Below are 14,013 nucleotides of genomic sequence, written 5' to 3' on the forward strand. Positions count from 1 at the left end.
TTATAATCGTTAAAATTATTCATCGACCCCTAGGGATCTATTTAGACAACTTTGGGAATTTACATGATGAACACTAATGGATAAGCAGACATTGGCAGACACTGGCAGGCATTGGCAGACACTGGCAGACACTGGCAGACATTGACAGACACTGGCAGACATTGGCAGACATTGTCAGACATTGACAGACACTGGCAGACATTGACAGACACTGGCAGACACTGGCAGACACTGGCAGACATTGGCAGACACTGGCAGACATTGGCAGACACTGGCAGATACTGGCAGACATTGGCAGACACTGGCAGACATTGGCAGACACTGGCAGACATTGGCAGACACTGGCAGACATTGTCAGACACTGTCAGACACTGGCAGACATTGACACACACTGGCAGACACTGTCAGACACTGGCAGACACATATTCATAATAATCCGCCTTCGACATAAAGATTACTTCTCGCCTACCATACTAGAACAGAGATCATTTAACACTGAAAAATATTCCCTATAAGTCCGGTCTCGTATAACACACAAGTCGGCGACACCAGGTAGAAACTATACAATTTGAGACTCCGATCGTTTAACCGTGTTGCCTGCTGTAACCAAAAACTAACAAGGTTACAAAGACAGTTTGCGTGGACACACAAACTTAAAATCGCCCCCCGAAGTCGTTCACCAAGAGACAGATGGACAGTCGTCCACTGCCAACTGCTTTCTTCAGTACCAGAAAGGGTAAATTGGCACCTAAGTTAATCTTTATAGTGCTTCGATACATGTTATTTAAACAAAATTTAAACTTATCCCACCCTCCTCTCCTTTTAAAATAAAATAAATTTTTATCCCAACATTTATTTATAAAAAACAAAAACAAAAACAAAAAAAAAACGGAAAAAAAAAATTGACTTACTAAAAAAAATTCTTGCTGTGTTGGGCAAACTTGTTATATACTATACTATACTAGATTGTGGTAGAGACGGACAAAGATGTTGGATTCAGCTAAATCACCAAAAATTAGAAGAGCTTTTTTCATCTTTTACCACCTTTTTTTCTTCTTTTTTTTACAAAGTTTAATGCAACTCGGTCTGTCTGCCAGGTAAAAATTGTGTACACGTTATTTCTCCCACACCCATTATCGGATTGAGTTGATACTGCGCATAGTTGTTCATTGGCATAGACAAAAACATGAATCAATTTAAAAAGTAGCCAATTATTTATAAAATTACGGGTAATCCGTTATTTTGATTGATACCATCCAGGGAAACTAATTGTACAGTCTGCTCAGATATGGCTAAATATGTTGGGTTTAGTCCCCTTCAATAATTATTCTCGCTATTTCTTCCTGGCCCATTCTCCGATTAATTTGATACTTTCAACTGTTATTTATTATGCCGAACAAAACATGAATCAATTAAAAAAAAACAAGTAATCAATTTATTATTGGTAATTAATTATTTTGTTTGATATCAAATAAGGGAAATAATTTTAATTTAAGGACGGAGCACTACCCCTAGTTTTTTTTTTGTTTTTTTTAAAGATTCATTTTTATATTTTGCTTGTTTCTCTCCCCCATTTCTCCCTACCGTTTGTTTTTCTTTGTTACTGTATTTTATGGCCTAAAGAATATAGAACGGATATCAAAACTCATAATGTTAACAAGGAGGAGAGAACTGTGACTACATTTTTATATTTTGAATCCCTAATTGGATTAGCTCAATAACGAATTAGTTGTGTAGTTGACATCTCTGGGTTTTTTTTGTTTTTTTTTGTTTCACTTTTACTCACTAACAATGTAGAGCATGACATTTACATGGCAATTAAGTATTTTTACCAATTAGTCCTAATTGGTGCACTAGATGGATACGATTGGGCAAACGCTGGTGACACCTGGCGCCCTAGTAAGAGACCGGAAGAGGAAGTCCCTGAAGATTGGAGGTTCTATTTTTTTTTTCTACAATGCTTATATCAACTCTGTCTGTCTGGTACAACGTTGTGTACACGTGATGTCTGCCACACCCCCCAATGTCAGAGGAAGCTCAAATTTTGCGCAATATTTCTTTTACCTGGCAAAAAATAAAAAGAATTAATTTTAAAGAATTAAGAAATTAGTTAATTAACTTTTTGGTAATTGATTTTTTTTAAAGGTATCGAACAAGGGAAAGAAATTGTACTTGACTGATGTGGTGGTATATGTTAAATGCTCCTTCGTTCCTAGTACTATTAGAGCATGGAATTGGTTACCTGATTCAGACAGGAAAACCAATGACTTGGCAGAATTCAAGTCATTTATTAACATGCATGACTAGATTGACCTAGGAACACGCGTAGGACGTAATCATCTTTTTTTAAAGTAACGTCTGTATTTTATAAGACAATCGTTAGCTAATTTAAACTTTAAGGCTTTTAAGACAATCATTAACTGATTTAAACTTTAGGGCTTTTACAACCGCAAAATGATTTAAACGACATTTAGGACAGTTATAATTTGATGCAAGGATTTGACTTTAACGAGTTAATTTTTTTCTAAATCTCATGGCAATCATAAACTGATTTTTGTTTCATCAATGAATGAGGTCAATCAATTATTTTTAAACGCTGGGGCCGGAATGATTTGGATACTAGCTTGTTTGTGACCACGCAGGCCGAGATGTGTTCCACATATTGCACTAGGTATCCATGGTCAACCTAAAGTCAATGTCATTCTAGTTTCGATAACTTCGCCCTGTAAGCTTAAGAGCCAGTGAAGCCTAAATGTTATCACTGAGTTTCGAGCTCAGTTTCACAGTTCAGCGCTTCGCTGCTCTACATGACACAAGGAGCTTTTTAGAAAAACAAAGCGTTCTCTCATGTACCTGGTAGCCTCGTTTCTGGGCGAATCTCTGAAATTGTCCCCATGTCTTGCCCATCTACTTGCTATCTACTTTCAAATCTTGGTGCTATGTATATATCTTTAGAACCGCTCTAGAAAGTGCCTCTTGGTGCGACATTGGCCTAGTTATTGCAACATTTTTATATTTATAAACATGTGTTAGGAAACACTAAAACTGTGACTCTTGGTTTGACTCTGACCTAGTTTGTTATTGCAACATAGTCGCAAATCAGCCGCTATTATATACCATTCAGAACATTCTGTCCATTTGACAGATTGACCTCAATTAGCACTAAACGAAGGTGCTGGGTCGGCCTGTCAGAGTAGTAGCCATGCATCTATTTAAACCTGGCAGCTTTGACTGGACTCCACAGTATAAACGTTGGCTTACTGTTCGGGTTATTAGTCTTGTATTTTAAACATCTCAGCGGTCCAAGATATTTTGCATAAATCTATTTTTTTATCAATTTATCGAGGATGAGTCAATCAACTGTTTTCTTTTGTGTTGGGACTTTGGTGATGCTTGGTAAATAGTGACACGTTTTATAGTAATATTTTTGACACATTATTTAGTAACCAAGACAAAAACAAAAACAATTACATCTGTATTTCTAGTTTAGTGTCCTACGTTTGACGAAATGAACTCAGAGATCACCATCCAAGTATTTCATATACTTCTCTGCCAGAATGTTCGCATATTGCGAGGTTTCTGCTCCTTGAGCCATATCCAATGCCTTTTTTTCCAGTCGAGGCCGAAGGCCGAGCTCCACTAATAATAGCTACGTTTTTTTTTCTGTATGGCCATCATGAACGGGCGGCCAATGTGCGTTATTGCGGATGTGACAGAGTTAGCACTTGGAAGTTCAGTAGAGATTTTGGGTTCCTTATTAATGTTAGTCTAACCGTTTCCTTATTTGGAAGTTTCCACTAGAATGTTACGATAAGTCTACAAAAAGGATACTCTTGCATTAATGTTACTAGGTCCACTAAGAATACGATTCTATTAGACAATAATGCGTAAACTAACTAAAACGTAGAATATGTTTAAAGTCAAACATGAGTGAATGAATAACACAGTGGTGTCCATCCGAAATGTTCCGGCCTGAGGGATATATAGATTTCCGGCCCATATCCAAATGTTAAGAGCCTTTGGGGCTTCAGTAAACACTGTGGGCAGAAGAAGTGAGGGGCAGGATGGCATCACGTGATGGATCATATACGGCTCGCGCGTAGTTTGGACACTAATAACCTCCCTTGATTTTTTTTTTCTGTTTACAATATCTAAGCCATGAGGTCTATACAAAGCAATCTTAAAGCTTTGTTGGATCTCACCGTGTTAAAAAAAAAAAAATTAACTCGTCACATTTGGTCACAGATTTTATACTTTACATGCTACATATTTATATTTAACATGTTACTTTTGTTATTTTACATATTACATTTTGCTTCTAGAAATGATTCTCAGCTTTTTATAAACCAGAAGGCAATCCAATTGGACTTATTGGAGCTTCTGTGTCGCGCTTACGACAATTATGAGTCCTAATGTTCAACTAGATCTAGTTCAATCGACAAGTGTTTGAAAGCAAAAATGTATAACAATAAACAACGTTATAGATAGTGTTTGCAGGAGGTCCCGGGTTCGAATCCTGGTGAAAACTAGGATTTTTACTTTTGGGATCCTTAGGGCGCCTCTGCGTCCACTACGCTCAAATGGTTACGTGACATTAGTTGGGGAAAAGTAAAGGCGGTTGTGCTGGACACATGACACCCTCGTTAACCGTGGGCTACAAAAACAGATGACCTTTACATCATCTGCCCCACTGACCACAAGGTTTAAAGGGGTAAATACTTTTTTAAATTTTTAGATAATGTTTACATTACAGAATGCCACTTTATAAATTAAGGAGAAAGAAGCTGCCTGCTTTATTTTTGTGACACTTTTCTCTACAGGTGTCTTTGGTTTCAGCCAAGGTTGTTTAATCCAAGGTAGTCAATGTACAACCTTGCTGTCCATGGGAGAAACGGGTCTGGATCAGATGGACCAATTTTGTTCGTAAGTAGTTTTGTGTTTATTTATAGATCTAGATACAGTACGAGTTGATTGGGACAGTGCAAGAAGCTGCCTTTCCAAAAACTGCGTCCGAATCTGCATTTTAAAAATCAGTCATAAAGATATTGTGAACAAGAATGAATATTTCAAGACTTAAATGCAATGGGAAAGAGATTGAGACATTTTCATTATAATTTTTAATGGACATTGTGAGTTTATGCAATTCGAGGTTGTGTCTTCCCAAGCAAACTGAACTATCTAGGATTATGGTCATACAAATAAAGTTCGTGGTTTTCACATACTTATTGTAGTAACTTCGCCTTTCTATTTAATTTCAAATTTCTTGAGTCTGTTTTTTTTTTGCTGTCTTTAATTTTGTAGCAAGTTAAGCATTGTTCTGAACTGTATGAACGCGGCCTATGCTACATGTTCAAGTGAAGCAGACAGAGCCAATTTGAACTCTGGGAAGGCGGGGCTCGAACAGCAGTACAACACGTACTGTAAGTATTTGTACAACCACAGCTAAGAACATTAAATAGGTTTAGGAGACAAGATCAAGACAGATAATTCTGCATTTGTAATGCAACTTCTTAGATTACCTCCCTTTGGTTCATTTCTTTATTAAACTTTCTTGTCAATTCCTGTCTATTCTCGCTCTTTCTTTTTGGTTTTCATAACGTCTCTCAGTCTCTCTCTCTCTCTTCCCGGCATTCCCCCTCTCTCTTTCTTCCTCTCTCTCTTTCCATCTCTCTCTTTACCTCTCTTTCTTCTCTTTCCTCCTCCTCTCTCTATCTCTTTCTCTTCTCTCTCTTTCCTTCTCTCTCTTTCCTTCTCTCTCTCCCTCTCTTTCTTCTCTTTCCTCCTCTCTCTCTCTTTCCCTAACTCTCTTTTTCTCTCTCTCTCTCTTTCCTTCTCTCTCTTTCCATCTCTCTCTTTACATCTCTTTCTTCTCTTTCCTCCTCCTCTCTCTCTCTATCTCTTTCTCTTCTCTCTCTTTCCTTCTCTCTCTTTCCCTCCCTCTCTCCCTCTCTTTCTGCTCTTTCCTCCTCTCTCTTTCTTTCCCTAACTCTCTTTTTCTCTCTCTCTCTCCATCTCTCTCTTCTCTTTCCTCCTCTCTATCTCTCTTTCCCTATCTCTCTTTTTCTCTCTCTCTCTTTCCTTCTCTCTCTTTCCTTCTCTCTCTCCCACTCTGTCTCTCTCCATCTCTTTCTTCTCTTTCCTCCTCTGTATCTTTCTTTCCCTGTCTCTCTTTTTCTCTCTCTCTCTCTCTTTCCCTCTCTCTTTTTCCTTGTCTCTCTCTTTCCCTCTCTCTCTCCCCCCCTCTATCTCCCTCTCTCTCTTTCTTCTCTTTCCCTCTCTTTCCCTCTCTCTACCCCTCTCTCTCCCTCTCTCTTTCTCTCTCTTTCTCTCTCTTTCACTCTCTTTCCCTCTCTCTCTCTTCCTCTCTCTTTTTCTCTCTCTTTCCCTCTCTCTCTTTCCTTCTCTCACTCTTTCCCTCTCTCCCTCTCTCTCTTTCCACCTCTCTCTTTTCCTCTCTCTTTTCCTCCCCTGCCGCTGTATTTCTGTTAGTGTGCCCTAAGTATTTTAAAAGATATGAAACGTCTCGGAATAACTGATGATCAAGTTTCATATTGAAGATAAAACTATTTGTTTCGTTGTTGTAGGTTCCAGTGGCTGTAGCGTTGTAGATTTAATGAAATGTGTGCCTCAAAACACGGGAGAACTGTCAACATTAAACGCTGCAGCTTGTCGGTAAGTTATTAAGTTGTCTCCCACTCAAAGCTTATCCACAGCAATCTGGTCCTTGCTTAAATTTTGACATTTAATATCTCATTTTTTTAGCAATAAAATACAGCAAGTAGACACACACATGCACGAGAGAAGCGGTATGAAGAAATGTAGTGGCGATATAATGGTCCGTAAAAAAAAAATAGGAAAATGATAAGAGAGAAGATTAAGAGAGATGTAGAAATTCATAGACGAAATAAATACTTTTTACACAGACATATTACTGTTGCTTACTTACTTAGACTTGGCAACCGGTACCTAAACTGGTCTGAACAGTCGTTGACTTATAGCACCAAACTGCTGGTAGACAACTAGACCGCTGTAGGCGTATTATATTTTAACTTATAAAACTTGAAATAATTTGAATAACTTCTTTTGCGTTCTGGGCCGCATCCCACTTCTATTATAATTTAGACAAATTTAACTTGAGATAAAATGAAATAAATATGGTAGACTTTAGTAAGAATATAAAAATTTTTATTTTTTTAAAAATCTAACTCACTACAAGGATCCGACTTTTCACTCTGGCAATCTGGAGTCATCTATCATACCGCTGACGACAATGCCGATTATATTGCATCAACCAATCGCTAACCTATTCCCACCGTCGCCATAGAAACACACACTCCATAACAAAAGCCTCGTTAGCCTTGGCTGACCACCCACCTTGAAGAAAAAGACTCTGTATTGAAACCTCTGCTGTCATGTGACGATACTCAAACATGGGAAAGGCTTCGGGGTTCAACTCGAGGCAGAACCTGCGATACAGCTGATCCCAAACTGTATCGGCTATTGTCCTCCCATTGGCCAGCTGCGTGGAGTTCCTGCCATTCCTAATGAGATGAATGTAAATTTCTAATGAGTTAAGCCGAAGTCATTCCACGACTGAATGAGGCAAAAATTTGTAAACCGCGTTATAGAACGAAGCATTTTTTTTAAACAAAATATAGTTTTGACTCCTCCATGTTGTTTTTAATACTTCTATATCTAGTTGTTGTTTTTTGTTTCTTCAGGTCTCTAAGAGAGATGAGAACCTGTTTAACAGACGTGAGGGCCAACTGTAATCAGGAGGACATTAAGGCACAGATCGACATGCAGCTTCAGGGCGCTGATCAGATGCTGGCACATTGTAAATAAATCTGTTTTTAATAAGCTTAAATCAACTCAGTCTGTCTGTCTGTCTGTCTGTCTGGTCAAATGTTTGTACGCGTTATTTCTTTCTCCCACACCCTATATCGGATCAAGTTGAAATTTTGTACAATTATTTCTTTTATCTGACAACACAAGAATCAATAAAAATTAACAAATTTGTTAATTAATTATCGGTAATTAATTATTTTGTTTGGTATCTCAAACAAGGGAAAGAAATTTTACTTGACTGAAGCGGTGGTAGAGCTGAATTTAATTATTTTATACGTCGTCGTATGAATCTTAATGTACACAACATGAAAATAGGGCTAGACTAGAGATACAATAGATAACTCCACAATCTTCCTAGTTCTTAGGCTCTCCACTAGCAGAGTGGTTACTGTGTTGGCTTGAGAAACCTGAGAGGACTAGAGCCATGAGATCGAATTAAGATCGCTAGCCCTTTTTTAATTTCTATAAATGCTTTTTTTTTTTGTTAATCTAGTTCTATTACAAATTTAATTACACTACTCGTCAAAACTAATTCATACACTCGGGGAAGACTCTGGTTTGACAGATATCATTTTTCAAAATATAATAATCTAATAATTAAGTTTGATCTGAAGATCTCTAGACAATCTATATCTTTTGTTTTGTTTTACATGTTTCGGATGTTCCTTCAGAGTTGAAGATAATTTACTTCCTAGTCCAACCTCCCGCAGGACGACGGGGGATGGGAGCGGGCAGGGTTTGAACCCGGAACCATCCGATCGACAGTCAAGCGCGCAAAACCACAAGACCAGGCAGCCATAAACTTACGTACGACCGCGGGTCTCCCCCCATGTCTCAAACAGTTAACTAAACAACTAGAAGGCCAGGCACATTTAGGGCACCGTCTTCTGGATCTACAGGAATACCACTTAACTAGAATTGAACATACAATATATGCAAAGCTTAATCAAGTAGGAGTGGATTTAAAAATTAAAACAAACTTTTTTTTACTTGTAGTTTAGTTTTCATATTGTCCCATGACTTTATAAAATGAGTTATAAATTATTCTTCTTCTTTACCTACCTAGGCTCCAGGTCAAGGTCAGGTAAGTTAACCCTTTTACTTTTTAACATAAGTTATCTATATTGAATTTACTCATTACATTTTTGGCCACATCTAAAATCGTTTGGCTCCTACAAGAGTTAACTCAGAGAGAATTGTTTATTTGCTTGCACTTAGAAAATGAGAACTTGATGTCTCCCTCAATTTGATTATCACTATCCAGAAAGAGAAATTCCACTTATCTTATTCATGGCAAACCAGTAACACAGACTAAAAACGCAAAATACCTAGGTGTTATAATAAATGAAAAACTGTCATGGAATCCCAATATTGATGAAACTATTAAAAAATCAAACAAAGCATTAGGGTTTATTAAAAGAAATTTCTATAAATCAAATAAGAACGTAAAACTAAAATGTTATTTAACCTTGGTTAGGCCAATAATAGAATATACATCCTCCGTTTGGGACCCCTCAACTCAAGATAACATTAAGAAACTGGAACAGACACAAAATAGAGCAGTGAGATTCATAACAAACGAATATTCACATTTAACCGGAGTAACACCTTTAGTAAAATCACTAAATTTAGAAAGTCTTCAGGACAGATCACTCAAAAGTAAAGTAGCAATTATACATAAAACACTGAACCATAATCTTCAAATACAAAAACAAAATCTAATAAAATACTCTGAAAGACACAAAGATAGAGTCACATTCCTCGTCCCATATGCTAGGACAAATTTGTACAAATACTCCTTCTTCCCTAGTGCTATTAGAGCATGGAATGGGTTGCCTGAGCTAGCCAGGTAAACCAGTGACTTGGCAGAAATTAAGTCATTGGTTAATATGCATGACTAAATGCATGACGCGTAGGACGTAATCATCTTCTTTTTTGAAATAACGTCTGTGTTATATAATAAGATAAGATAATGTCTACTTTTTAATCTGGACTCACAGACCTATATATATTACACCATTTTGAAGTAACGCCTGTATCATATAAGATAAGATAATTCTTTTTTCGTTTCTCTATGTCTTGGAAGCAAATTGGGTAATTTATATTTTATGTCAACATTATATGTTTTATTTTAGCTTTGAGGCCCATCCATGTATTTCTAGCAATAATACTTTATGGACACCTGTTCATCTTGTATAAGCGATTCAGAGTCTCTAACTTTAGGAGGTGAGGACAAGCACGTAATAACCGTCCTCTCTGAAAATGGTAACCGGACAAACACAAGCACAAAAGAGGACTAAAAGGAGGACAAATGCTTACAAAGAACACACACACACATAATAATCATTAAAAGCTTAGTTTACAATTATTTTGACGAAACGTCTTCAAATAAAATAATGTCAAACTTTAATATTTCATATCGTAGTTCTTAGAGTAACTTTCACAGTAGTTCATTCGCTCAAATCAAGTCCTAGAAAGATCTAGAAGTATGTGTGTAGCTCTTTACTTCAGATAGTACTTTATAGGCCTCTCATTGAGTCAAATAATAATCTTTTTTCTCTCTTTTGTTCCATTTGCATCAATCAGCGAAGACGCACTCTAAAAGTGAAAAAATGTCCGAAATTACCAAAGAAAAAGATACAACTATCACTGGTCTATAAGCAGAGGCGTAACTAAGGTGGGGGGAGGGATAATTTGAAAATCCCCACTGGCCTCCACTTGAGGTGGGCCCCCCCCAAATGAGCGTTTTTTACATTAAATATTAACCAAAATGCAGTGGGCCCCCAAAGAGATCTAGCCCCGCGGGCCCCAAAATGATGGCTAATTTCTAGCTACGCCACTGTCTATAATGTACTAGATTTAGAAAGTTTTGAATCCACAGTTGAAAAGATAAGATATTTTGATTTAAATCGGTTTCAATCAATCGTATCATATAAGGAAATGTAATGTTACCTTTATTTTATTTTATTACAGGTTAAAATCACGAAAGGTGAGTATTCCAATACACTTGTTTACTTTTTGTGGTTTATGTACACAGTTTTGTCTCTATCAATATTAAACTTGTAAGATATAAGCATAACTTATATTGTGCATTGACAATGCTACAAACGAAAAGTTCCTTGATGACCATGCAATCTGTAGGGCAGATGACGTTAAGGCCATCTGTTTATTTGGCAAACAAGCATGGAGTCATGTGGCCAGCACAACGACCAACCGCCTTTACTTTCCCTAACTTAAGTCAGATGGACTCAGGCGCACTAAAATTCCATTATTTCAAAATCGAGATTTGAACCCAGGACCCCAGGTTTGGAAGCCAAGCGCTTAACCACACAGTCACCGCGCCCCCGTTACAAACATAGGATATGATAAATAATCTAACAGGATTCGAGAAATAACCTCTAATTGAAACCACTAAATGAAACTTTAGACTGTAGCTAGAAATTATGTTGCTACGTTGTTGTCGCGCCACATTGCTACATTTTTTTGGCTGCATGTGCCAAATAAAATTAACTATTATATTTTTTAAATATTATTTGGCATGTTTACAAAACGTTTATTAATTCTCGTATTTCACATTGTCTTTAAATTGTCAAATTCTTTATTCCAGATTTCAAATCCTCTCAGAATGAACCAGTAACATGACTTCAAGTTTCAACACCAGCATTACTCAACTCTGTGTAACACATGTCATGCTATGTATTTGATCAATCATATTTCTAAACTCCATTTCTGTTACAATCTTATTAGGGAACCAATCATGTATGCAAAAACCATTTTTTTAAATTCAGAAATAATAAATACGCTTATATCAAACATGAAATATATACACAGTTGTTTAAAAAAAATGAATTTTAATGTGTTTTATGTATTTTTTCCTGTCTGTCTGTAAATGTAAGACTAAAAGTAACTAGTAACAAATGTTATAATACTTTTGAGCTGAAACAGTTGGCTAAACATTTATTTGCACAATTGAACCAACAGTTTCTTTTAGTAAAACATATCTCTTTACTGTGTTATTACTGAAGGGAGGCAACTGCGGTATAGATGCATAGACATATATAAATATAGACTGGCTAATTAAAGAGTTTTATGAAACGAAAATTTGTGACTTGCAATTTTGTGTCCTTTATTATACAGCATTTATGAGCACTATAAAAGTTAAGTATTCATATCTATTTCAGCCACACACCTATATATATTGTAAATAAGGAGGCAGTGTAGTTTTGTTTAATCTCTAAGAATGAAGATCATGCAATTTTTCATAATTCGGAAATCCGAATAGATATACATGTTTTCAAGTTACATGAAGTTACTTCCTTCGGCCAGTCTATATTTACAGTTGTATATGTATAGATATAACAAAATCTGCCTTGAGCACAGCCTCTTCATCGGCTCTGGACTTGGGCAGAACTCCATTCTCTTCTCTCTTATGCCAACATCCTTCCTAGTCTAGTCACTAATAGTGCGCACCTTCTGCACTGTTTTGGATTGCGGTGTGCATGGCAAGGCTATAACAATATGTTAACAAGAAATACATGAATTTCAGGTGTTGAATTGTTTGCAATTTGAAACGCATGCGATTGGAAGCATTTTATATGTAGTGGACGGCTCATATCTATTTTCACTTCCGGTAATGACAACCTTACGGAACATGGTAAGAGTATGCTAACATCAACTACCAATCCTGATCTGAATGTCATCCTTCCAAGTACAGCGGAGGAAACACGAAGAAAATGCAGGAGATTTCCGTTCGGTGAAAAGTAAAGAAATCGATTTTTTAAAATAAAGTTTATATCAACACCGTCTGTCTGTTTGTCTGTCTGGTAAAAAGTTTGTACACGTTATTTCTCCGACACCCAATCTCGGATCAAGCTGAAATATTTTGCACAATAATTTCGTTTACCTGACAACACAAGAATCAATTAAAAAAAACAACACACAATTAGTTAATTATTTTGTTTTGTATCTCGATCAAGGGAAATAAATTGTATTTGACTGAAATGGTGTGACATAAGCGGACATAGTCGCCGATTTAAATTAAGTTTAAACTAAAGAATAGATAAATATACTTCATTCCATTTTTACACACACCTCACTGAATCACTGACAGAGTGGTCACATTCATGTCGTTTGTTTTTTTAAATGCTTTTCAAAAACGATTACGGTAAAAATAAAATTACCCAGATATCCCTTTCTTTTTCCGCCCCGCCCCCCAATTTTTCCCAACTGGTCCAGAAATGGCCTACTTGATAGGATCATAGCGTATTGAGAAAACTAAATGTATGAAATAACTTTACACAAAAACAATTGGTAAAAGTATTTTTGATTGTAGTGGGTCTAGATCTAATGTCTGTGAACTTTTATGTCTAGACCGATTACAAATGACTGATCCAAACTAATTGATACAACTGCACTTCGTATAAGCTTTGTTTTTTAAAAAGTATTTTGTATGTTGTTCTTGTTTTACTAACAGGTTTTTATAATCGGGTTGGTGGCTGGTGCGTTTCGTTTCTTTGGTTTAAAACTAGAACTAGTAAATTGGGCTGGAAACATAGACATAAATAAATAAATATAGACTGGCCGATAATAGAGTTTTATGGCTGGAAATCATTCCATATGCTAGGATAAATTTGTACAAATACTCCTTCTTCCCTAGTGCTATTAGAGCTAGCCAGGAAAACCAGTGACCTAGCAGAATTTAAGTCATTGGTTAATATGCATGACTGAATGCATGACGCGTAGGACGTAATCATCTTCTTTTTTGAAGTAACGTCTGTATTATATAAGATAAGATAATGTCTACTTTTTAATCTGGACTCACAGACCTATATATATTACACCCTTGACTCGAGATTTTTTTTTCATCTTAACCATTTACGTCACTTCCTTCAAAACAAACAAGATGTCTCCCTTTCCGTATGTCTACAAAATAGGGTCTTTCTCATATTCATTACATCTATATTAATGTGATTAGTGAGGGATGACCACAACTGCAGTCACACTAGTCTACATATTATCGCTTCAATCTTTTGGTCAGTGTCTGGTTTGTATTTGTATTACAAAATATCTATTAGGCCTTTTCTTATCTTATATAATACAGACGTTACTTCAAAAAAGAAGATGATTACGCCCCAGGCGTCATGCATTCAGTCATGCGTGTTAACC

General features: G+C 36.5%; 2 protein-coding genes across 3 annotated transcripts in view; both read left to right on the top strand.

The window, feature by feature from the left end:
• The first annotated feature begins 3,233 nt into the window (after positions 1-3,233).
• Positions 3,234-11,697, top strand: LOC129928824 (uncharacterized). The gene is made up of 8 exons (XM_056045085.1): positions 3,234-3,396; positions 4,821-4,923; positions 5,302-5,420; positions 6,585-6,672; positions 7,722-7,837; positions 8,915-8,932; positions 10,822-10,837; positions 11,456-11,697. Exons 1-7 carry the CDS (start codon positions 3,348-3,350, stop codon positions 10,824-10,826), a joined length of 498 nt encoding a protein of 165 aa, XP_055901060.1. The 5' UTR covers positions 3,234-3,347; the 3' UTR covers positions 10,827-10,837; positions 11,456-11,697.
• A 2,034-nt stretch (positions 11,698-13,731) lies between these two features.
• Positions 13,732-14,013, top strand: part of LOC106076587 (sushi, von Willebrand factor type A, EGF and pentraxin domain-containing protein 1-like) — a 28,433-nt gene continuing 28,151 nt past the window's right edge. For both annotated transcript variants that reach the window (XM_056043023.1, XM_056043025.1), the window contains exon 1: positions 13,732-13,880. In XM_056043023.1, coding sequence (XP_055898998.1) covers positions 13,829-13,880 — 52 coding nt within the window. In that variant the 5' untranslated portion in view covers positions 13,732-13,828. The remainder of the gene's footprint in view (positions 13,881-14,013) is intronic.

This window comes from Biomphalaria glabrata, chromosome 10 (assembly GCF_947242115.1).
Source record: "Biomphalaria glabrata chromosome 10, xgBioGlab47.1, whole genome shotgun sequence".
Classification (NCBI taxonomy): domain Eukaryota; kingdom Metazoa; phylum Mollusca; class Gastropoda; family Planorbidae; genus Biomphalaria; species Biomphalaria glabrata.

Bases quoted from the DNA above. Each gene is read 5' to 3' on its own strand.
- LOC129928824 (XM_056045085.1), top strand. From the start codon at position 3,348: ATGAGTCAATCAACTGTTTTCTTTTGTGTTGGGACTTTGGTGATGCTT. The intron at 4,924-5,301 runs GTAAGTAGTTTT...TTAATTTTGTAG, and splicing joins CAGATGGACCAATTTTGTTC to CAAGTTAAGCATTGTTCTGA. The intron at 5,421-6,584 runs GTAAGTATTTGT...TCGTTGTTGTAG, and splicing joins ACAGCAGTACAACACGTACT to GTTCCAGTGGCTGTAGCGTT.